Genomic DNA, 22,803 nt, shown 5'->3' with positions numbered 1-22,803 from the left:
ACTGTCCACAGAGCCCTGGGAGGGGTGGGCTGCCGCCCAGGTGACCCACCAGGCAGACTCAGGACCCTCTGGGTTCCAACTGGAAACTGGGGTCGATTCCATGCCAGCCACGTGGCCTGTGGCTTTGACTACTCGGGCCTGGCCTGGGTCCCACATGCCGACCTGCTCTGGCCTGGCCCTCTGCTGGGGCTCGGGCTGTGGAGGGAGCCCCTCACCCACCGGGGGCCTCCCTTCTGGGCCTCCGTGTCCTTGCCCCCACCCGTGCGGGGCTCTGCCAGCCCCTGGCTCTCAGGTTTGCCCTCCCTCCCTCCACGAAGCCCCCAGCCCACAGGGTGCCCTGGAAGCCGCCCAAGTACAGGGCTGCGTCCTCCCTTCCCAGTTCATGTGGCCGTCAGCTGTCTGGTGGTGACCTCTCCCACCACCGTGCTCCCACTGCCTGGACCTCCAGCCCGGTCCCCAGAGCGTGATGAAAGGGCTGTCTCCCGTGTGAACTCCCCAACAGGTCTGGCCTAGACAAGAGCCGCAGGCTGGCCTTGCCCGGTCAACTCGGCCCTGTCTTCTAGGACTTCAGGGGCGCTTGGCCCGGGAGGGAACGCTCCCTGTCCCCCAGCACAGACATGGCAACAGAGCAAGGGAGGCCAGCCGAGGGGCACGGGGATCCGGGGAGAACCTGGGACAAGACTTGGGGCAGGGGTGTCCCCTGCGGCCACTGGGGTGCCCACCTTGGGCCCGCAGAGCAGGTACCACAAGATGTCGCGAGGATGCCGAGGTCCTCGGTGCCAGGACAGCGGGAGACAGGAGGCCGCCTCCCGGGGTGACCCCCATGTGGACGGCAGTGGGGCGGGGGTAACGGCAGTGGGGCAGGCAGGGTGCTCGGGGAACCGGGCGTTCACGTGGGTGGGGGGTTCCTGGGGCGGCCGCGCCGACTGGTGGCGGGGGAGGGGGCCCTGGGAGGCCTCCCCGTGGAGCCACAGCCTGTATCATTCTCAGCTGCTTCATTCAAGGATGAGAAACTGGCCCTGGGGCTTGTGATGGACGCTTCTCTCCGGCTGTACCCTGCCCGAGGGCCCGTCGGTGGCACAGCTGTCCTGATCCCTTGTGCTGAAAGCCCAAGGCAGGCCGCCTCAGGGTGGGCAGGGCTGTGTCCTCTCCGTGCGGGGCGGTCAGGGGCGCCTTCCAGCCCCAGCGGGGGGGACAGCGACGGCGGACGGAGCTCACTCCGTCCCAAGTCGTTCGTGCTTTTCAGTGAGACAAACTCACACGTGTTCTGTGCCTGACTACCTCCAATGGTCAATTTTATTATAAAGAACGGTAGCAAAATATACAAATCTGCTCAAGAACAAGCAGGAACTGTGGTTTTTCCAGATGCCAGATGGGCACAAGTGTTTGAGGGGGAGCAGCTCGCCCTGGACCGTCCGTGGAGGAGCGCGGGTGTGGGGGCCGCCTTTCCCGGGCGTCAGTCTCAATAACTTAAAGGGCAGGTCCGGCTTCCGGCTCCGGACCCACGTCACAGATCTTCCCGCGCGGGCGGCTGCGTTGGGTCTTCTGGGACTTCTGCCAGGAAACAAACAGATCGGTTGGTAAAATCCCCGCACGAGGGCCCCGAGGCTGAGGCCGCCAGGTTTTCATGGGGCTGGGGCGGAGCGCGGGCACAAATGTCCTGACGGGGTGGCGCTGGCTCCTCCCGGACGTGGCGGCCCGCTGGCAACACAGCGGGGGGGGGGGGGGGGGGGGGGGGGCGGCCAGGCGCTCCGGAATCAGCTGGGCGGGACGGGAGCCCGGATGATGGTGAGGGGCGTGGGTGGGGAGGCCACGCCAAAGCAGAGGTGGCGTGTGGCTGCTGTCCCGTCCTCTGCTGTGTCCTCGCTCCCTTTGGCGTCTGGTGTGCTCCTGTCCTTGGTGTTCGGGGTGTCCTACGAGGCTGTGCGCTCGCTGGGCTTTACCCCGCTCGGGGCCGGGGGCTCCTGGAGTCGGCGGCACAACCTACTCGTTGGGGAAGACGCCGTCCCTTCCACTCCGTGCTGTCACAGCACTTCTAGGAGCCTCGTGGGAAGAGCCACATCCCCCGGGAGCCGTGGTGACCTCCTAACCCCAGGAGCTGTCAACTGGGCCTAGTGTGCAAACGGGCTCTTTACAGATGATCAGGGTAAGGTGAGGTCACTGGGGCGGGTCCTTCTCCAGTCACCGGTGTCCATACGGGGAGAGAGAAGCGTGGACACGCACAGGCCACGGGAAGGCCACGTGGACAGGGGCAGAGACTGGAGGGATGGGGCTGTAAGCCCCGGGGATCCAAGACGCACAGCCACCGGAAGCCGGAGGAGGCCAGGGTCCCTGCCCACGGGCTCAGAGCGGGGTCCTGGCCTCAGGCCTCCGGGAAGCTGGCGCAGGGACCACGTGGGGACCGCCCGGTGGCTCCTCTGCCGTCAGCCCGCCTGCTGATTCCGGTGTCACTGACTCTGCTTCCCGCCCACACCTCAGTCTGTGCATGACCTCTGGGACTCCCCACGGGGACCGTCACCCTCTCGTCTTCCAGGAAGCCCAGCCATCACCCTCCCGGGGCCACTTTTCGTGTGTTTCCGAGCCGGCAGCTGTGGCCCGGTGGCCGGTGTCCCTGCCCGTGCTCCGCAGCCAGGCCACTCACCGTCCGCGGCGGTCTGCGTCCGCACACAGGCTGTTTCTGTCTCCTCGAAGCCCTCGGGGCACACGCACACGTAGCTCCCAGGGGTGTTGTAACAGTTCTCGCTTTCTCTCGTGCACACTTTTTCCGCCAGCGAGCACTCGTCTACGTCTGCGGTAAAGACATCCCACTGTAACCACTGTAACGGATTCCTCTGTTCGGCAGACACACGTCGTGATCACGAGATTCTCATAACTCGCTCGCGCACAGAAAGCCGAAGATCGGAAACATCTCGTCGGAGAAGAGAGGGAGAGGGCGGAGTTTAACAGAGGCGTCGGGGGTCAGGCCACGCGCGGCCGGAAAGCAGAGAAGCACGGCGCAGGCGAGGAGGCGGGAGGCCCGGCGTCAGCTCGCCCAGCGAGGTCGGTGGATTCGCTGCCCTTTTCCAAGTGGGTTCCAGCCGGCCCCAACTGTGGAGGGGACCACGGGGGCCGGGTCACCCCTGGCTGACGGGGGAAACGGGGGTGGGGTGCGGGAGCCCCAGGCCACAGGATCACCAGCACCACGCACATGGCGGGGGGGGGGGGGGGGGGGGGGAGGCGTCTGCTGCTCCCGTGTCACACGCTCTTGAAGCTGGATGAACGGGGTCTGTGGAGAAGAGCCGGAGCCGGCGCCCCCCGCCCCCGCCCCGTCACGGGACCGGTCACATGGTGGCCTCCCTGCAGCGCTCCATCCCAGTCCAGCACAGACACAACCGCACTGACCTGCACACTGGCCGCTCTCCTTGGTGTAGCCCGGGACGCACTCTTTACACTGTTCTGGACCCTTCCCCGTGCAGCCCACACAGGTAGAATCACATTCTAGAAACGAGGGGGAAAGGCAATGACAACATCGGACACTGTCCCGTGGGCACACGGGGTCTGGCGCCACGCCACGTGGGAACCTGGGTGCTCCGGCCTCTCCCACCCCACCCCCGCCGCCAAGCACGGGCTTCAGGCGGCAGGGCGGAGACTCAGCGACCGTGCACGGGAAGCCCACGGACAGGCACGCTCTGCACCCTCTTGTTGGAGCCGGTATCGGGGGGTGGCCGCCTGCCTCATGACAGGCGGCTGGGAGCTCAGTACGAATACCCTTCCCGGGTGAGGCCCACGCGTCACAGAGAGGGGCACACGCGGCACGTGGGGAGGCCCCCAGCCTCCCGGGGACGGCGTGGCCCTACAACGCACACCCCCAGAGCAGTTTGGAACCAGTGCGAGAAAACAGTGACCAACACGAAAAGCTTTAATCTACCAAGGAATTCAAAGTGCGTAACTGCGGGAGAACTGGTCTGACTCAAACAGCCAGCGACACAGGTCGTCGAAGAAACTGGCGGAGTCAGGACGTGCCCTGCAATCGCACACACACGTGTACGTGACGTACACGACGTGACAGGACGGACGAAGACGGTCACGGCGTTGTTGAGTGAAAAAGGCAAGGGGACACTGGGGAGCGTATCAGGACTAGTAACAGAGGCTCCCTCTCCGTGGAATTGATGGCTTTTAAATATTACTTTCAACTCATTTGAATTTTCTGTAACAAGTACCTATCACTTGGGTTGTCACCTTAAACTTTTTTTTGAGAGAGAGAGGGGGCAGGGGAGCCCGTGCATAGGGACGTGCATGTGGGGGAGGGGCAGAGAGAGAGGGAGAACAAATCCCAAGCAGGCTCCACGCTCGGTGCAGAGCCCGATGCGGGGCTCAGTCTCACCACCCTGAGATCATAACCTGAGCCGAAATCAAGAGTTGGACGCTTAACCGACTGAGCCACCCAGGCGCCCATCACCTTCAACTTTCTAAAGTAGGTAGAGAGGCGCCTGGGTGGCTCAGTCGGTTGAGCGTTGAGCGTCCGACTTCGGCTCAGGTCGTGATCTCACGGTTCGTGGGTTCGAGCCCCACGTCGGGCTCTGTGCGGACGGCTCAGAGCCTGGAGCCTGCTGCGGATTCTGTGTCATCTTCTCTCTGCCCCTCCCCTACTCGTGCTCTTTCTCTCTCAAAATAAATAAACATTAAAAAGAACTTAAAGTAGGTAGAACATAAGAAAGTCACGTGAACGTTTGAAAAGGGAGAATCGGCAGGGCCCAGGGCCCAGGAGGTGCGTGCCCGCCCGGGAGGAGCCCATGCCCAGGCACCTTCGCACACGAACGAGCCGTTGACGTTCTCGCAGTACTGCTGGTCGCCGCACGGAGGCGTCTCGGCCGCGCACTCGTCCACGTCTGGAAGGCAGCGGCACAGCCGTGAGGGGCCGGCCCGGACCACCTTCGCGATGATGCAACCCGGGGCTGGGGCCGGACAGGGAGGTGGCCTCCCACGTGCAGGGGTGACAACCAGGGACATTAAGCGGTCCCAGGGGAGGGGCCGCTGCGAGGGACCAACGGCTACCACGTGAGCACTCTGTGCCTCCGCGTGGACTCGGATGAGCTCCAGGTCGGTGTCGGGGCCCCTCCCTCCCCACTGGAGGCATCAGGTACAAGCCTGACGCCCCTAACTGAGGGGCGAAACCAAAGCTGACATACGAGGGGAGGAGGGCACCCCGGCCTCGACCCCGCCCCTCCTCCCGCCTGCCTGCCGACATCCGGACCTGGGGAAGAGCCCCTCGGCCACTGCCAGACCCTCCCGGGGCCTTCTGCAGGGCTGGGTTTGGAGCCAGTGCTCCGGGGCCCGCTGCAGCTCAGAAAAAGGACACAGCTGAAGCGGGCAGTGGCTACCAGGCTGGGTGGGGAGGCGATGGGTGGGGAGAGCCAAGGCCCGGGGCCTCAGCTCTGGAGCGTGTGTGTCAGAAGGCATGCCTCCTCTCTGTGGCTGTGAAGCACCTGTGTGTGGCTCTCCAGGCCCAAGGGAGGTCTGTGCCTCAGTTTCCCTGCCAGTGGCCGCACACCAGCAGGTCCTGGAGAAAGGAGAGGGAGGGAGGGAGGAGAGAAGTGGGAGGAAGGGGACGAGGGCTGGAGGAGAAGAGAAGGGGGGGAGAGAGAAGAGGAAGAGAGAAGAGAAGAGAAGAGAAGAGAAGAGAAGAGAAGAGGGAAGAAGAAGAGGGGAGGAGTCGGGGGGTAGGAGGGGGAGGAGGAGGAAGAAGAGAGAGAAGAGAGGATGGAAAGGATGGAAGAAGAAGAGAGAAAAAAGGGGAGAAAGAGAGGAGGAACACAGGAGGAGGGGGTGGAGGGAAAGAGGAGGGGGAGGAGGATGAGGAGGGGGGAGGAGGATGAGGAGGGGGGAGGAGGATGAGGAGGGGGGAGGAGGATGAGGAGGGGGGAGGAGGATGAGGAGGGGGGAGGAGGAGGAGGATGAGGAGGGGGGAGGAGGGGGAGGAGGAGGGGGAGGAGGAGGGGGAGGAGGAGGGAGAAGGGGGAGGAGGGGGAGGAGGGAAGGAAGAGGGGGAGGAGGAGGAAGGGGGGGAAGGGGGGAGGGGGGGAGGAGGGGGGGAGGAGGGGGAGGAGGAGGAAGGGGGGGGAGGAGGAGGAAGGGGGGAGGAGGGAGAAGAGGAGGAGGAAGGGGGGAAGGAGGAGGAGGGGGAGGGGGAGGAGGAGGGGGAGGGAGGAGGAGGGGGAGGGGGGAGGAGGGGGGGAGGAAGAGGGGGAGGGGGGAGGAGGGGGAGGAGGGAGGGGGAGGGAGGAGGGAGGGAGGAGGAGGGAGGAGGGAGGGAGGGAGGAGGAGGGAGGGAGGAGGGAGGGAGGGAGGGAGGGGGAGGGAGGGGGGAGGAGGGAGGGGGAGGGAGGGGGGAGGAGGGAGGGGGAGGGAGGGAGGGGGAGGAGGAGGGAGGGGGAGGGAGGGAGGAGGGAGGGAGGAGGGAGGGAGGGGGAGGGGGAGGGAGGGGGGGAGGGGGAGGGAGGGGGGAGGGGGAGGGAGGAGGGGGAGGGAGGAGGGGGGAGGGAGGAGGGGGAGGGGGAGGGGGGGGAGGGGGAGGGAGGAGGGGGAGGGGAGGAGGGGGGGGGGGGGAGGGAGGAGGGGGGAGGGGGAGGGAGGAAGGGGGAGGGGGAGGGAGGAGGGAGGAGGGAGGGAGGAGGAGGGAGGAGGGAGGGAGGGAGGAGGGGGAGGGAGGAGGGAGGGAGGAGGAGGGAGGGAGGAGGGAGGGAGGGAGGGGGAGGGAGGGGGGAGGGGGAGGGGGGAGGGGGAGGGGGAGGGAGGAGGGGGGGAGGGGGAGGGAGGAGGGGGGAGGGGGAGGGAGGAGGGGGGGAGGGAGGAGGGGGGAAGGAGGAGGGGAAGGAGGAGGGGGAGGAGGGAGAGGAGGAGGGGGAGGAGGGAGAGGAGGAGGGGGAGGAGGGAGAGGAGGAGGGGGAGGAGGGAGGGGGGAGGGGAGGGGGAGGAGGGAGGGGGGAGGGGAGGGGGAGGAGGGAGGGGAGGGGGAGGAGGGAGGGGGGAGGGGGGAGGGAGGAGGGAAGGCCAGGCCCCAGGAGCCCGCGCAGCCTCAGCCTCACCCACGCAGGCGCCGTCCTCCCGCGCCCAGCCCTCTTGGCACTGGCCGCAGTCTCTGTTGGTGGGGCCCGTGCACATCTTACACGACTCGTCACAGGCTGGAAAGCAGAGGCGGGACGGCCGCCAGTAAGCGTAAATCCCGCTCTGAGTAACGAGCGCGACGCAGAGATCATCTCAGAAAGTAGGGATTTACCTTCAGTGGAACGAAAACAAAACCCAGAAACAAATGAGGAAGAAACCCCCGAAAGCGGCCCTCAGTCAACGAGAGAAAAAACCACTCTTGCGACTCGTGATCCGGACGGGGGGGCTCTCTCCTCGACTCCAGGGAAATAGTTGAGGGCCTGAGCGCTCACCCAGAGCGCCCAGGACACCTCCGAAGACCCAGGTAGGAGAGCCCCCCGTACTCGATGCCGAGACGCTGTGTCCTCTCAAGGGGACCTGGGGCCGGGAGGTCCCGCCACGTGACCTCAGCCCCCCGTTCCCGCACGTGCCCCCCCCCACCCCACCTCCTGCAGCGACGCGGGCCGGGGCCCAGAGTGGCCTTGGCTCACTCCAGACGCTCCGCCTCGGTGACCGCGCGCTGACGACAGCTGCAGAGGGAGGGCGAGCCCGCGAGGGGACACTAAAGGCAGCAGGTCACCAGGAGCCCGATGAGCATGGCTGTGACACACCGTCCACCCTCCCCTCCTTCTCCGGAGGACGTCGGGAGAACGGGACTCACTTCCCTCCCGGGGGCTGTTTAGGGCTGGGAGGCAAGAGCACCGCGGCCCATCCTCCTGCTTCCCTTCCCGTGGCTCCTGCGTGCCCCCCGGGCTCCCGGGATGTGGGTAAGAGCCAAGGGATGCGTCTGTCGCGCCGAGGACCGTGGGCTGAAGCCCTGGCCACCCGCGCTGCTGCGGTACCTGTGCAGATGCTGTGCGTCTCATTCCTCAGCGAGCTGAAGTAGCCGTCCACGCAGTCGGTGCACGTGGCCCCCTGGTACCCAGGGTGGCACTGGCAGGACCCGTCCCCCTGCCTGCTGCCGTCCCCGCTGCAGTGCCCGTTCCCGCTGCAGGGCCTCTGGGACCCACCCTGGCACGCTGGGGGCGACACAGACCCACCGCTCAGAGCTCAGCCCCGGGGCGGGGGCTGGGCTCACATCCAGAGGACGCCCACCCACCCCCGCTCACAAAGTAGCTTTCTGGAAGTCCCGCTAAAATCCAAGCCACGCTTCGCCCCAGAACAAGCGCCTGGGGTTGGGATTTACAGGAGCCTGCATGCGACCCGGGGGGCCTGTGGGCATGTGGGTCACTGCCCGGGAGCCAGCCGGGGGCTCTGGGCAGCCTCACCTGAAACCCGGGGACAAGGATGCTCACACGTGGAGCGAGTAGGACTGCTTGGGACCATGACATCGGCCCGCTGCAGCCCCGTGGCAGCGGGACGGGAGGAAAGGTAGGCAGGAGGGGGCCGCGGCCAGGGAGAGAGTCTGAACTTGGAAAATGTGCCACTTGATCCAGCTGATCAAGGTGAGTGACTTTGGTGGCTTCGGTTTCGAAGTCCACGTCTTGACGTAAGAGCGTGGCTTCCCTACTTAAGGCTGGCACGATGCATCCATCCCGACAGATGTGACTGCCCCTCCCACCCCCACCCCCCCCCCAGACTTGTCTCTGCTCCTCCGTGGGCAGAGCTGGGCCGGGGGCCACGCAAGCCACAGAGCCACCTCCTTGCACTCAGGGGGCAGCGCCCACGCGGGCAGGTTAAAACTGGCCCACAGGTGGACTACGGGAGGTCTGTAGACCCTGAATTAGAAGCCCAGTTGGGATCAGATGCTCAGAGCGGTGCGGCCCAAAGGAGAAGGTCCCTGGGGTGAGGGCAGCAGCGACACAGCAGCCCCAGGGCCAGGTGGAGGTGGCATGGACTGTCCCTTTGCCGACCCTGCTCCCACCCGCCCGGGAATCACCACTCGGGCACCGGCAATGACCCGGGGCACTTGAGACTCCCCGAGAAAAACATACCAAGGCAGTCCGGCCCGTACGTTCCTGGCGAACAGCAAACTTCCAGGGTTTTCACACAAAACCATTCAAATAAGTCAGGATACTCCTTCTTCCTGAGGAATCGAAAACGCGTTCGTTAAAGCTCACGTGACAGATTTCTTCAACACAAAATCATAGTTTGTGACGACGTGTGCTCCAGGGTATCGTAACGTCAGGGAAACACCAGTGCAGGCGGGACGGACTTCTCCAGTTACGGACCTCACCGGGATCATCGTGTTAAGGTAATAAGAGATGCTAACGTGCGGACAAGAGAGAAGACGCGCGTGTGGAAACTCTCGGAGGTCTGAAATTATTTCAAAATTATGAGTTAAAAAATAAGAAGCCACTCGTGTGTTTCAACGAACACCGGGGAGAGCAGGGTTGGGGCGGGGGGGCCGGAGAGCCAGGCTGGGGCACGCGAGGGGGGCCCAGGTAGCGGGGCGGGGGGTGCGGGAGATGCACTGGGTGTAGGGGTGCAGGGCTGGGGGGACGGGGGGGCCCTGGGGTCCGGGGCTGGGGAACAGGGTGGGGGGTGCAGGGGTGTGGGGGGCGCAGGGGGTGTGGGACACTCACAGCCTCAGCCACCAGGCCTCCAGGCGTTCCTCATGCTCCTCTAGCATGCTGTGACAGTCGAAGTCGCTGCTGCCACACAGGCTCTCCATGATCTCCAGCAGCCGGACCTCGCTGAAACACAAGCCCATCAGCACCACAGAGTGAGAAGGCGAGTCGAGGCGTCGGTGTGCCTCCCACAGGACATCCCCCCTTGGCGCAAGGCGGGAAGGACGGTGGCACTTCAGTAGGAAAAGACCCTCAGCAGACACATCAGGTGGGCTGGGTGCCCTGTGATGAATGAAACTCAGAGAACAGGTGGTCGTGCGGCAGGTGTGGGGCCCACCAGGGGAGCCCCTGAAGTTGGGGGCAGGGGCTGGAGTCCTGGGTGGAGGAGAGAGGGCTAAGCCCACCAGCAGGGGAAGCCAGTGACATTTCACGTGGGGGGACTCACCGTCCAGGATGCATCATTAAGAGACCACCCAGTCCACTGTGTGCGGACTGGATACGGGGATAAGTGTGGAAGCCAAAAGGCCATGTAGGGCCCAGCAGACAGGTGACGCTATGGGAGGGACCCTTCCGTGTATTTGTCATCAACGCGGTGACAACGTTCACAGGAACACGTCAAGTACCAAAGCTGGGCTGCCCAGAGCAGGGGTGGTGGCACCCACCTGAATTCATACTTGGATAGCGCCTTTTCCTCCCAAGCCGTGTTCCCGCCGCCAAAGTTCTTCTTTGCCGTGTCCACCATTCCCTGCGGGGACACGGTGGAGACGGGGCTCAGTGCCGCGGCCCCCACCCACGTCCGTTGTGAGAGCAACCCTAGTCCATCATGGTGACTCCCCAAGCCCACTGACAGGTCGCCGCCATTCATTGCGTGGGTGATCCTGGGTCCATCACGAGGGTGATGTCCGTGTCAGGACTGACTCTGGCCCATCTCTGGGCTACCCTGGGTCCCTGACCCTGGTCCCTTGTGGGCTGACCTCAGGTCCGTGATGGAGTGACTCCGGCCCACTCAGGGTGACCCCGGCCCACGGAGGGGTTACCCTGGATCCTTGATCCTCGTCCGTTGTGGGTTGACCTCAGGTCCACGGTGGAGTGACTCCGGCCCATCTCGGGGTGACCCTCGACCGTTGTGGGCCGACCCGGATCCACCGCAGGCTTACCCTGGGTCCAGGACCCCGATCCATCGCGGGACGACCCCGGCCCCGCCGCCCCCCAAGGCCGGTCCCGACCCCGACCCCGACCCCGCGTCTGCGTGGGGTGACCGGCCCACCTGGTTGAACTTGTCCACCAGCTCCCGGCAGCGCTTGCAGGGCGTCGCCTTCTTGGCGGTCTCACCAGGCGGCGGCGGCAGCAGCAGCAGCAGCAGCAGCAGCAGCAGCCCCAGCGCGGCCGGGGTAGGGGGGCGCATGGTGGGCCGAGGCGGGCAGCGTTGCGCAGGACGCGGCCGCGCGGGCACTGGCCGAGGTCCGGCGGGAACCGGCGCAGCGCTCGGCCTCTGCGGCCGCCCACCGCTCCGCGGTGCCGGCAGTTCCCGGGGCTACTTGATGGTGCCGGGCGGGATCCCGCCCCGCGCCAGCCCTCGCGCCGCTATTGGTCGGAGGGACCCACCCCGTCCTCATGTGGCCCAATCCGGGCTCGCCACGAGAAGCGACCAATAAGAAGACCCCGGGTCAGCGTCCAGCGGGGAGGGGGTGGGGACGGGGGCGTGGAAATCGGAGCCTGCCCCTCGCGCGCACGGGCCGCGGCGGCCATCTTTACTCCGGGCAGGGAGGGCGTCCCGCTGCGGTGGTAGCGAGGTTTTGGTGGCCATGTTAGGTTTGGGCAAGGGCTTCGCGTCCGTTCTCCGCTTCCGCCACCCCGCTTCCGGCCGCGGGCTGCCTAGGGCGCCGCGCATCGAGGGACGCCGCCGGCGGCAGGCGAGGTCAGCGCGCGGTACCGCGGCCGGGGCTCTCGGGACGGGCGGAGGGCGGGGGCGGGACGCGGGCTCTCGGTGCGGGCGGCGGGGACCCCGAACCGGCGCTCGCGTCGCGCTCCTCCGTCCTCAGCGCCGGTGCTCCTCGCCGGGAGCCTGGAGACAGTGTCCTGGGGCCCAGGTCCCGCGTCTCCCTGCCTGCCCGAGGCCGCTGGCTCGGGAACCGAGGTGGAAATAGAACTGAGACGGGCGCGATCTGGGTTCCAGCGACGAAGCGCCGAAGGAGGACGCTCCACAGGGTGGCTACTGCTCTGCGGTGCACCGGGCCGCTTGTGTGCCCGGTGTGAGCGGAGCCCTCAGCACCCGCAGTGGCAGGGGCCGGACGGCCTTCACGGGTCGCCTCCTCAGCGGAGACGAACCGGGCCTGTCCACCTGTGCGCGCCCGGGCTGACCCGCGCGGCCGGACATGCGCTCACGCCCTCCGCCCGGGTTCTGTGCCCGTCCTGGCCCGGCCAGCGTCCCGGCCCAGCGTCGGCAGTGCTGGCGTCCTCCGGGATCAGGGGCGCACCTGCTGCTTGTGCCCGTGGTCGGTCCTCAGCCGAGAACACACAGTCCTGGGGCTGAGAAGCCCCTGTGGCGAGGGAGCCCGGAGTCCCGCACACACGTGTGCCCCTCACAGCTTGTGAGAGGACAGTATGGGGTTCCCTGCAGGGGAGCGTGCTCTGGGCCCCACACACAGGGGGTCTGTGGGCAGGCGGGTTCTTAGCTGACCTGGGACCGCTGTGAGCCGGAGTCAGGTTCCCGCCAAGCAGCATTTCTCCTGCAGCCGTTTGCACAGCTTGGTGTGTAAATGCTTTCTATTTCTTTAACCTTTTTTTTTTTTTTTTTTTTTTTTCCATACCAGTAAGAGGAACAGAGAATAGTGTGTGAATATCCTGTGGTCTCCTTGGCTTTACTGGAAATTAAAACGTTAATGCTAGTTTTTGTTTTTTTTTTTAAATGTGGAGAGAGCGCGCGCATGAGCAGGGGAGGGGCAGAGAGGGAGAGAGAGAATCCCAAGCGGGCTCACACTGTCAGCACAGACAGAGCCCCGCTCGGGGCTCGAACTCAGGAGCCGTGAGATCATGACCTGAGCCGAAATCAAGAGTCAGATGCTTAACCGGCTGAGCCACCCAGGTGCCCCAGCGCTAATGTACTTTTAATGAAAACGTAAGCTGGCGTGATGAGACCCACGTTGAAGAGTTTTACCGAATTTCTTCTCCAAGTAGTTTGTTGAGCATCTACTGTGCGCCAGGCTCTGCTGCTAGAACCGTGAATCAGCCACGCAGGCCCTGCCCCCAGGACATGAGCCCAGCAGGGAGACAGTCAGCCACGTTTCATTCACATGTGGGCTCCTGTGATGACCAGAGTCCATCCTTGCTGAGGGTACTGGGGGCGGGGGGGGGGGGGGTGGACCAGAGAAATCCCATCAAGGAGCTTACACGTTAGAAAGAGGGAGACAAATTGGGGCGCCTGGGTGGCTCAGTCGGTTGAGCATCTGGCTTCAACGTAGGTCATGATCTCTCGGTTCGTGGGTTTGAGCCTCGCTGTGCTGACAGCTCAGAGCCTGGAGTCTTCTCTGGATTCTGTGTCTCCCTCTCTCTCTCTCTGTCTCCTCCCCTGCTCATGCTCTGTCTCTCTCTGTTAAAATTAATTAAACGTTTAAAAAAGGTTTAAAGAAAGAAGGAGACAAATTATAACACCCTTGTTCATCCATGGTTTTTATATCTGGAAAGAGAAAAAGTTAGGTTACTTTTGAGGGAACTGCTACTTTGGTCGTTCTTAATTATTAAAGCCCCTTTCCCCCCTTCCTGGCCCCACCTCACCACCGCCAGCATTGCCACATCAGGCAGGATTCCTGCTCCTTCCATTCCATGGATTGTCCTTCCCTTGTTGATTCCCCCCAGTTGCCATCTTTGGAGACTACAGACTTCTTTTTTTTTTTTTTTAATTTTTAAAAATTGTTTCTTTATTTTGAGAGACAGAGACAGAGAGTGAGCAGGGGAAGGGCAGAGAGAGAGACAGAATCCGAAGCAGGGTCCGGGCTCTGTGCTGACAGCTCAGACCTCAAACCCACGAATCGTGAGATCACGAGCCGAGCTGAAGTCAGACCCTTCATCGACTGAGCCACCCAGGCGCTCCTGGAGGCTGCAGACTTCCGAAATCTCTCTCTAATCACAAGGTAGTTTTAGGGGGACCTGGGTAGCTCAGTCGGTTAAGCGTTGACAGTTTCTGCTCACGGTTCCTGAGATCGAGCCCCGTGCTGGGCTCCACGTTTGGTGTGGAGCCTGCTTGGGATTCTCTCCCTCCCCCTCCCTCTGCCCCTACCCTGCATGCGTGTGTGCACACGTGTTCTCCCTCTTTCTCTCTCTCAAATGAAAAAATAAATAAGAAAAAAAGTAGTTTCAGCAAACAGTAAGCACTCTGTCCTTTCTCTTCTGGCCTTTCTGGTTCTGATCAAATAAAACCAAACCTGTTTTAAGAGTAGCCAGAAACACGAAGAAGAATGTGCCGTCTTCCCCCCGCACAAGCGGGACAATCTCGGTGTCTCCCGGGAAGCTTTGTGCTGTAGGCTCTTCCCCACATCGTCCTGCTGTATTTGGGTGATTCGGGGATCCACTGCAGACACACCTGTCTGAACACCTCAGGGACACGCTCATGCTCTTTGTCACCTGCATGTTCACCTTGGTGACCGGCGTGGTGCCTCTCAGGGGCTCCACACGGCTTCCGGCGGGCAGGCGTCCACAGCTCCTGTCCGGTTGTACCTGGACTGCGGGGCTTCGTGGGCTGTCCTGACCCTGTGTGCCACCTCCTGCCCTCCTGTGGCTGCCCCTCTGTCATCCCCCAGACGCATCCCTCCCACCCTACAGCTGCCTGTCCCGGGGTCTCTCAGCCCGTACCGTGGGGCCCTGCTGTCCCGCCGGGGTTGAGCCTCTCAACTGCAGGGGCCGTCCCGCTGCCCTCCAGAGGCTGGGTCCGCCCGGGGCCCGGCCACGTGGAGGACTGACTCAGTTCTGCAAATAAAGTCTTCCTGGAAAAATACACAGCTTGAAGCCTGAGCCAGCCGGTTAAAGTGTGGAAGGGGCGCCTGGGTGGCTCAGGCTGTGTCCAACTCTTGATCTCAGCTCAGGTCTTGATCTCAGTCAGGGTCACGAGTTCAAGCCCCGCGTGGGGCTCCGCGCTCGGTGTGAAGCTTGCTTTTAAAAAAACGTGAAAGGCGCTCGGGCGTGATTTTTCCTTGAATCCTCTAGTTGGAGGCCTTCTGATCTACAGAAGTGACAGCAGTAGTTCAAAGAGTTCACACTCCCCCTTCACCTGGATCCCCGGGTGTTAACTCACGTGTGACTGTGGAAACTCAGCCATCTGCATTTTCGTTTTGCCCCAGTGCTCACAGGGCAGCAGCGTTGATGGTCACTGAAGGCACGTGAAGCGGGACATCGCCATGGCGGGGAAGAGGCCGTCGGGCCCAGGCCGGCAGCGCTGGCTGCTGGGGCTGCTGGCGGCCGTGGGCGCCGTCCACCTCTTCACCTGCCCCTACTCCAAAGTGGAGGAGAGCTTTAGTCTGCAGGCCGTGCACGACCTGCTCTACCACCGACTGGACGTGGACAAGGTGAGCGCCCGCGTCCCGGGCCGTGCGGCACCCCTGCGAGACGTCCGCTGACGCCCCCCTTCTCCCTGCAGTATGACCACCTCGAGTTCCCCGGCGTGGTCCCCAGGACGTTCCTCGGGCCGCTGGCCGTGGCGGTGCTGTCCAGCCCTGCGGTCTGTGTGCTGTCCCTGCTGCAAGCGCCCAAGTTCTATTCTCAGCTAGTAGGTAAGGGGGAGTCCGGACGAGGACAGGTGAGGAGCCGTGCGAAGTCGGGGCTTCGGTCGGCCGGGCTGAGGCCCCCCTCCTTCTGGGCCGTCCTTCCGTCAGAACCCAGGCTGCTTCGTGCGGTGGTCCAAGCTCGGGTGGAGGCCCGAAGTCAGCCCTTTTTGGGCCGTGACCCGGGACAGGTAACTGGGCACCTGTCCACCTGTTCCCGAGACCATGAGGTGAGGGTGCCAGCCGGCCCTGCCCCGGCCGCGGCGGCCGGAGGGGAAGCGGGCGAGATGCACCTCCGGGGGTGGCCGCAGAGGGGCCGGCGGCCACACCTGGAGAGCCGTCCACCCAGGCGGTACGGCGCCTGCATTGGAGGCCTCACTTCCCCCACCTGGAGGCCACCGTCCACAGGGCTTTGTGCAGAGCGTTCTGGGGCTGTGTGCCCATGTATTTTTTAAAACCAAATTCAGAACATTCTGTGTATCTCTCTCTGAAACGTCATTTTTGGTCGATAGTCACCAGTTTTCCATTTCGGAGAATTTTTAAAAACTTATTTTAAGAAAATTTTTTTTAGACAGAGATAAGAGTGCGAGTTGGGGAGGGGCAGAGAGAGAGGGAGACACAGAATCAGAAGCAGGCTCCAGGTCTGAGCTGTCAGCACACAGCCCGACGCGGGGCTCGAACCCACAACCTGTGAGATCATGACCTGAGCCGAAGTCGGACGCTCCACCGACTGAGCCACCCAGGCGCCCCATTTCGGTGAATTTTTATCGTGGCCGCACCCAGACGACATTTGGATCTCCCCGCTAAGTCAGATACGCTCTCCAGCTAGTTTGTCGGCCTCACGGGCAGGATGTTAAAGACACAGATCCCCGGGGGAGAAGCAGGCCTGCTTCCTGAGAGAACAGATTAGGAAATGGAAATCCGCCGCCACGGGGGGCGGCTGCACAGGCTGGGCTGGTTCAGGGGTGTCGGGGGAGCCCCGGATAGTCTCCCCGCCTGGGGAAGGGTGGCCCTGGACACGTCCTGTCCCTGTGGCGTGGGCAGTGCTGATGATGCTGCGCCTGTCACGCGGTCCTGCAGACGCCGCCTGCTCTGCCCGGTGGCCGTGTCCCCCGAGCCCCCTCCCCAGGCCGCATGGTCCCAGCAGAGCTTCAGGGTCCCCTCCTTCGAGGTGGTCTCACTGCTACTTGGTCGTCAACTTGCACCGCGAGCGGCACTGGCGGAGACCTGCTTTGCCGGCGTCCTGCACGCTGTGGGTCACTCACGGTGCCCTCTTTGTTTAGTCAGAGCCGTCCTGGGACTCGGCGTGATCTCGGGACTCTGGACTTTACAAAAAGAAGTGAGGCGGCAGTTTGGGGCCACGGTGGCCACCATGTTCTGCTGGGTGACGGCCACACAGTTCCACCTGATGTTCTACTGCACCCGGACGCTCCCCAACGTGCTGGCCCTGTCCGTGGGTAGGCGCTTGCCGAGCCGCACTCTCGCTGGGGACCACGGGGCGGGGCGTACCGGCCTGGCGAGGGGGTGTCTGTCAGAAATGCCCGGCGACGGGACGCGGGGGCCTCTTCTTGGTGCCGGATGGAGGCACGCTTCCCCGCACGTGGCCGGGGCCGCCTGCGAGGGTCTCCCCGGCCTGTGGACAGCTCTGTCCGAGCGTCCTGGGGGTGACCCAGGCAGACGGGGGGAGGCCAAGTGTGGGTAGGAGGGGGGGCCGTGGATGGCGTGGGTTTGGGGGGGGGGGTCTGTGCCGATCGGGGCAGGGTGCCCGTCCGAATGAACCCCGCGGGGGGCCAGCGGGACACGCCGCAGGCCCGGGTGCGCAGGAGAGGAGGGGAGGCGCTGGGCGCGTGGAGCCTGGGGGGTTTCAGGGCACACGGGGGCCAGGTGCCGTCAGGCCTGAGAAGCGGCCCCGGGCTATGTGGTGGCGCCGTGGCGCGGGAGCCGTGGCCGGCCCCGTGTCAGCAGATCTGGGTCTGAGCGGCGTGTGCCGTCCTCTGGCGGGTTCTGCGTGGCTTTCGCCGGGAGGAAGCAAGTCGGCCTGCTTCGGTCACCCCGTGTCTTGCAGTCCTGCCCGCCCTCACGGCCTGGCTGCAGCTGAAGTGGGCCCGCTTCATCCGGCTCTCGGCGTTCGCCATCCTGGTGTTCCGGGCGGAGCTGAGCCTGTTCCTGGGCCTCGTGCTGCTGCTGCTGCTGCGCTCGCGGAGGGTGACGGTGGCGCGGGCCTTGCGCTGCGCCCTGCCGGCCGGGGCTCTCTGCTTAGGTGAGTGGGAGCCGCCGTGGGCTGCTGTGACTCAAAGCGGGGCTCTCGGGAGAGCTGGCCTTCATGTCCCGCAGAGATAAAATGTCTTAGCGCCTCCATCCGCGGGCCGCCCTCGTCCTGGCCGGGAGGGGCGGCTGGCCCCCGTCGGGGGAGCCGAGGTCCCGACGCGCCATGCCCCTCTGGAGCAGGGGGCTCGTGGCCGACGCGGCTGCTTCACGGGACGTTGACCTGCGACCTGGGGCTCTGGGGCTGCTGTTCACGCCGCGGCGGCGACGTCCGAGTGGCTCAGGTGGCCGTGTTCTTTCCTGAGGGACTCCTTTATCTTACCAGGACTGACCGTCGCCGTGGACTCCTGTTTTTGGCGAAGTCTCGTGTGGCCGGAGGGAAAGGTGCTTTGGTACAACACCATCCTGAACAAAAGTTCCAACTGGGGAGTATCCTTCCCGTGTGTCTGCGGGGCAGCCTGCAGGGTGGGGCAGGGTGGTCCTCCCCCCTCCCCTCCCCGCTCCTCCCCCCCCCCCCCCCCCGCCTCAGGCAGCCGCACCTGCCGAGACACCGCCCTGCTGTTGGGCGCCATTTCCCCTTTAGCCTTCGGGACGGTCTTTAGCGGGAGCCCGTAGCGTTTTGCTGCGGAACCCGACAGCGTACACACGGGCGGGAAGGACAGCGCGCGAGTCCCCGGCACACCCGTCCCACCGGCACGAGCTGTTCTGCAGCCAGGGGGAGGGACGGGTGGCGGGGGGTCCCAGGTGCCGCGGGCAGGAGCGCCTGTCGGCCGTGGCTCGCTGGCGTGTGGCTCCTTGACCCTGCCCCCGCAGACCTCGCCGCTGCTGTGGTATTTCTACTCGGCCCTGCCCCGCGGCCTGGGCTGCAGCCTGCTGTTCGTGCCGCTGGGCGCCGCGGACAGGCGGGCCCTGGCGCTGCTGCTGCCCTCGCTGGGCTTCGTGGCCCTGTACTCGCTGCTGCCGCACAAGGAGCTGCGGTTCATCATCTACTCCTTCCCTGTGCTCAACATCGTGGCCGCCAGGGGCTGCGCCTGCCTGTGAGCGTCCCGCCGCCCCCGCAGCCGCGCCGCACGCGCCCGCTGTCACGTGGGGAGGCGTTGAAGGAGGAGGGCCCGGGGTTGGGACGGGCTGGCCTCCCACCCACCGTGTCGGTGGGGCTGTGGTCAGTCGGGCTGGTCTCCGCGTGGCCGTGCTGACAGTCCCGGGCTCGGTCACCTGGGGGAGGACGTGCCCGGAGTGGCCCCCGCACGGGGCGGCCGAGCAGGCTTCGGCCGGGCGGATGGTCTCCGGGGCTGACTTCGCTGAAGGGCCAGGCCCCACCGAGCAGAGAGCGGCAGAGCGGATGACAGGGGAAGGGTCAGGGAAGCGCTCGACCCACGGGCGTGGGGCACGAGGTGGTGTGGGGGTTTCCGAGGGAGGGGGATGGCCCGGCGACAGAACGAAGGTGCCCCGAGGAGGGCGCCCGGGATAAGGCAGGCCGGTCGAGCGGGGCTGCCCTTCCCTGGAGCAAGGCGGTCACTGCCACGGTAGGAACAGGAGTGACGCGGCCGCTCGGCCGGGCTGGGGGCGCAGAGGGTGTGGCCGGGAGAGGGGGCCCCGCCGCACGGCCCCCGCAGGAGCCGGGAGCCAGGAGTAGGCCGTGCTGTCAAAGAACTAACGCCCGTGAAGGGCAGGAAGCGCCTTGTGCCCGCTCTGCTCCGGGCCTCAGCCCGGGCTCAGCCTCGGGCTCCATCTGGGTTCACTGGCGGGCGTGGTGCTGGAGGGACGTGCACCCGGCCCGAGGCCACAGGGGGAGCTGCTCAGAGCAGCGGGCGGATTCCATCTCGAGGGCTGGGACGGGAGGGAGGAGGACTCCGTTCATGGAAGATCCGGGCGTCTCAGGTTAGCGAAGCTGGGCGAACCATGGACAGACTGTTCAGGAGTCCGTGACTGTGCGGGAAGGGGGTTCAGTTCTTGAAACGAGGCCGCAGACTCCACAGGCTGGTGTTGCCGGGGGAGAGCAAGCCTTTCCGTGAAACGCGCTCTTTCCAGGCTGAACAACTACAGGAAGTCTTGGCTGTATAAAGTGGGTTCCGCCCTTGTGGTAGGACACCTGGTGGTGAATGCCATGTACTCGGCCACGGCCCTGTACGTGTCCCACTTCAACTATCCTGGCGGTGTCGCGATGCAGCGGCTGCACGAGCTGGTGGCCCCCGGGACAGGTGGGTGCTTGGGGCCGAGCTGGGCCAGCTGCGGCTCTGGCGGGGGTGGGGAGGGGGAACCCCAGCTCGCCATGCTGACTGAACACGCGTGGTTGTCCACAGACGTCGTCGTGCACATCGACGTGGCCGCCGCACAGACCGGTGTGTCTCGGTTTCTAGAAGTCAACAGCGCCTGGAGGTACGTTCCCGCCAGCTGTGACTGCGGGCGGTGGCGCTCCTCGCAGAGGCCACGTGGGGGTGCCCTGGGGGCATCCGGGCACTGGCGTGGGACCACAGGTGCACGGTCACGCTCTTCCCTCGCAGGTACGAGAAAAAGGAAGATGTGCAGCCTGGGTCGGGGCGTATGCTGGCCTACACGCACCTCCTCGTGGAGGCGGCCCCTGCGCAGCTGGCCCTCTACAGGGACACCCACCGGGTCCTGGCCAGCATCGCGGGCACCACCGGGGTGAGTCTGAACCTGACCCGACTGCCTCCATTTGACGTCAACCTGCAGACAAAGCTGGTGCTCCTCGAGAGGCTCCGCCGGCCTCCTGGCAAATGAGACGATGCGGAGAGCCGAACCGGGGACGTGCCCCGGACGTAGCCCTCAGGGAACAGGCCGGGGTCCTCCACGGCCAGCCCAGACCGAGCACGGCCAGCGGGGACCGCGGGCCTCACCCGGGGGCCTCTCGGAGCACCTGAAAAAGCGCCCCTTCGGGGGAGCTCGTGTGAGACTTGGTGTCGAGGCAGCACCGCTGGACGGCGTCCCCCGCCCACGCCCCGAGCCGCGGGGAGAATCCTTCGTGGGCACAGACACGCCATGGCGTGGCAGCTCACGTGAAATTGTGGGAATTTAAAGAGGATGGAGAATAAAAATGTGAATGTTTCCTTATTAGAGATTTAACGATATGTGGTATTTCTAGAGGCTGCCTCCGCGTAGGTTGCGTTTTACGTGGTGACTTCGGCATCTTTACGCTTCATCGCCAGGGAATTTATTAAGGACCCAAAATGCATCTGATGCCACCAGACGCCGAAGACGATGCAGGGAAACGGGTGCGCTGCACACACACGCACACACCGCGTGTGCTCACGCCACGTGCACACACGTACCGTGCACACTCACCACGTGCACTCCTACCACGCACAGGCACACATCACACCACGCGTGCTCACACTTCATCCACGTCACTCATACCACACACGTACCACGTGTGTACACACACCATGCGCACACACACATGTACTCATACTGCACGCACATGCGCACCGTGTGCTCATGCCGCACACGCGCACACGTCACGTGCACCCTACCACATGCACTCGTGCCACACACACACACGTGCTCACGTGCACAAAGAAAGGCTACCTTTTCCGAGCCACTCGAGAGAGTAGCTCTCGGCACGGAGCACCTCCGCGTGTCCTAGGAGGGAGGCGACGGCCTCTCCCCCCTGGGGTCTCCACCGCAGCCGACAGGCAGTGTGGGCGCAGACATGTCCGCTGGGCGCACCTGCTCCAGCCTCTCCCCGACTCGATGTCGTCCGACGATCCCCGTGGAGGCTGGCCTTTGCAGCACCCCCGCCTCCGGCTGGTGCCCAACACTCTATGCGAGCCAGCTCCCGCCTTTCCCCTTTTGTCTCATTGTCCCAGTGTTTATTATGTACGTATTACCGGCATTTATCACTCATTTATAATTGGTCGGGGCTCAGATATTTGTCATCGGTTATCAGCACGCATCCGTGGATCGCTGCCGGGCCTCACGCTGTGCCGGGGTCGCACGGGGAGCTGTCATGTTGTGACGTGTCATTGCTTCCCTACTTTCCGGCACAAGGCTCTCGGGTCCCTCTGTCCCAGCCCAGAAATCAGCCATTTGTCCGAGGGGCCCTGCCTCCTCTTGGGGAATGGTCGTGGAGACTGAGGCCTGGGTGCAAAACCTGCGTGTTGCTTTCAAGATGTCTGTTTTTAGGCCGTGTCTGGACAGCGAGGGAGGACGGGCACACCCACACGCACACACCTATGTGCACTTTTGAGAGACCACGGTGCCATGCCGACACCTCCAGTTCCACCTCCGTGGGCTCGTTTGCCTGCCTTGTCTGTATCTGTACATCTGCCCTCCACAGTGAGAATTCTGTCCCCAGTGACTTCAGGTTCGTGGTCAAATACCGTGTGTGCACGGTCCTCGGATGAACCCTCCTGCTTCACTGTGGTGGTTTTCATTTAAAATATGATTGGGCTCTCGTCTTTCCGTTTGCTTTCAGTCTCAGGATCTGGCTTCCCATCCTCTTTATTGGTAGAACGTGATCGCGCTTCCAGAAGTCTGGACTCTTCACAAAGGCACGCTCAGGGACATGGCTCCCTCCTGTCCCTCCTCCACGTTTTCGCAACTAGCGTCAGTTTTCTGGTTTGTCCTTTTTGTGAAGATGCCTGTGTGCTGACTGCACGTTGTTTCTTCTCCTGGAAAGCACTCTTCTACTCGGGGACGACTCCCTCTTGGAGCCACGTAGTGCTTCATCGTGTGGATGAACCGTGGCCGACTCAGCCAGCCTCCCGCATGCTGGCATTTTCGTGGTTGCCAGGACTTCATGACTCCCAACAGAGCTGTTTGAATAACCTCACGCACGTGTATTTTCATGCTGTTCGAGGTGCGTCTTTATGGCGAAGTCCTACAAGTGGGAATGCGGGGTCACGGGGAAACGTGGATCCATTTGGCTGGGTATTGCCACATTGCCCTGCCCTTCTCCCCTCGCCGGTCTGGTGGTGGGGCAGTGGTGTCTCTGGACTTTGCTTCATCCTTTTTTTTCTTTTTAATGTTTATTTGAGGCAGAGAGAGAGCAAGGGGGGGAGGGGCAGGCAGAGGGGGAGAGAGAGATTCCCGAGTAGGCTCCGCACTGTTAGCGCAGACAGAGCCTGATGCGGGGCTTGAACCTATGAACCGTGAGATCGTGACCTGAGCCAAAATCAAGAGTCAGACGCTTA

General features: G+C 64.1%; 2 protein-coding genes across 5 annotated transcripts; one reads left to right on the top strand and one right to left on the bottom strand.

Annotated features, from left to right (window-relative positions):
- Window positions 1–1,265: 1,265 nt before the first annotated feature.
- Window positions 1,266–11,189, bottom strand: CRELD2 (cysteine rich with EGF like domains 2). 3 transcript variants are annotated; one of them, XM_042993569.1, is made up of 10 exons: window positions 10,900–11,184; window positions 10,295–10,377; window positions 9,648–9,758; window positions 9,057–9,148; window positions 7,965–8,141; window positions 7,065–7,160; window positions 4,785–4,868; window positions 3,382–3,477; window positions 2,642–2,788; window positions 1,266–1,554 (listed from the first exon to the last, which is right to left on the bottom strand). In XM_042993569.1, exons 1-10 carry the CDS (start codon window positions 11,035–11,037, stop codon window positions 1,508–1,510), a joined length of 1,071 nt encoding a protein of 356 aa, XP_042849503.1. In that variant the 5' UTR covers window positions 11,038–11,184; the 3' UTR covers window positions 1,266–1,507. The 3 variants fall into 3 exon arrangements, with proteins under 3 accessions (XP_042849503.1, XP_042849504.1, XP_042849505.1); XM_042993570.1 differs by lacking the exon at window positions 7,065–7,160 and having other exon boundaries at window positions 10,900–11,185; XM_042993571.1 differs by lacking the exons at window positions 1,266–1,554; window positions 2,642–2,788 and adding an exon at window positions 2,796–3,087 and having other exon boundaries at window positions 10,900–11,189.
- On the top strand, window positions 9,739–20,722 carry ALG12 (ALG12 alpha-1,6-mannosyltransferase). 2 transcript variants are annotated; one of them, XM_042993567.1, is made up of 10 exons: window positions 9,739–9,900; window positions 14,966–15,190; window positions 15,262–15,394; window positions 16,669–16,842; window positions 17,451–17,645; window positions 17,976–18,079; window positions 18,464–18,687; window positions 19,682–19,851; window positions 19,954–20,029; window positions 20,155–20,722. In XM_042993567.1, exons 2-10 carry the CDS (start codon window positions 15,023–15,025, stop codon window positions 20,390–20,392), a joined length of 1,482 nt encoding a protein of 493 aa, XP_042849501.1. In that variant the 5' UTR covers window positions 9,739–9,900; window positions 14,966–15,022; the 3' UTR covers window positions 20,393–20,722. The 2 variants fall into 2 exon arrangements, with proteins under 2 accessions (XP_042849501.1, XP_042849502.1); XM_042993568.1 differs by lacking the exon at window positions 9,739–9,900 and adding an exon at window positions 11,466–11,550.
- The last annotated feature ends 2,081 nt before the right edge of the window (window positions 20,723–22,803 follow it).

This window comes from Panthera tigris, chromosome B4 (assembly GCF_018350195.1).
Source record: "Panthera tigris isolate Pti1 chromosome B4, P.tigris_Pti1_mat1.1, whole genome shotgun sequence".
In the NCBI taxonomy this organism is placed as follows: Eukaryota; Metazoa; Chordata; class Mammalia; order Carnivora; family Felidae; genus Panthera; species Panthera tigris.
The sequence above is the reverse complement of the archived record's forward strand: the minus strand, read 5'-3'. Positions and strand labels throughout refer to the sequence as shown.

Excerpts from the sequence above, each read along its gene's own strand:
- CRELD2 (XM_042993569.1), bottom strand. The coding sequence starts at position 11,037 with ATGCGCCCCCCTACCCCGGCCGCGCTGGGGCTGCTGCTGCTGCTGCTG. Across the intron at positions 10,378-10,899 it reads TGGTGGACAAGTTCAACCAG|GGAATGGTGGACACGGCAAA; the intron begins GTGGGCCGGTCA and ends GTGTCCCCGCAG. Across the intron at positions 1,555-2,641 it reads GACGCAGACCGCCGCGGACG|AAGTCCCAGAAGACCCAACG; the intron begins GTGAGTGGCCTG and ends GTTTCCTGGCAG.
- ALG12 (XM_042993567.1), top strand. The coding sequence starts at position 15,023 with ATGGCGGGGAAGAGGCCGTCGGGCCCAGGCCGGCAGCGCTGGCTGCTG. Across the intron at positions 18,688-19,681 it reads GCCAGGGGCTGCGCCTGCCT|GCTGAACAACTACAGGAAGT; the intron begins GTGAGCGTCCCG and ends CGCTCTTTCCAG. Across the intron at positions 20,030-20,154 it reads GAAGTCAACAGCGCCTGGAG|GTACGAGAAAAAGGAAGATG; the intron begins GTACGTTCCCGC and ends CTTCCCTCGCAG.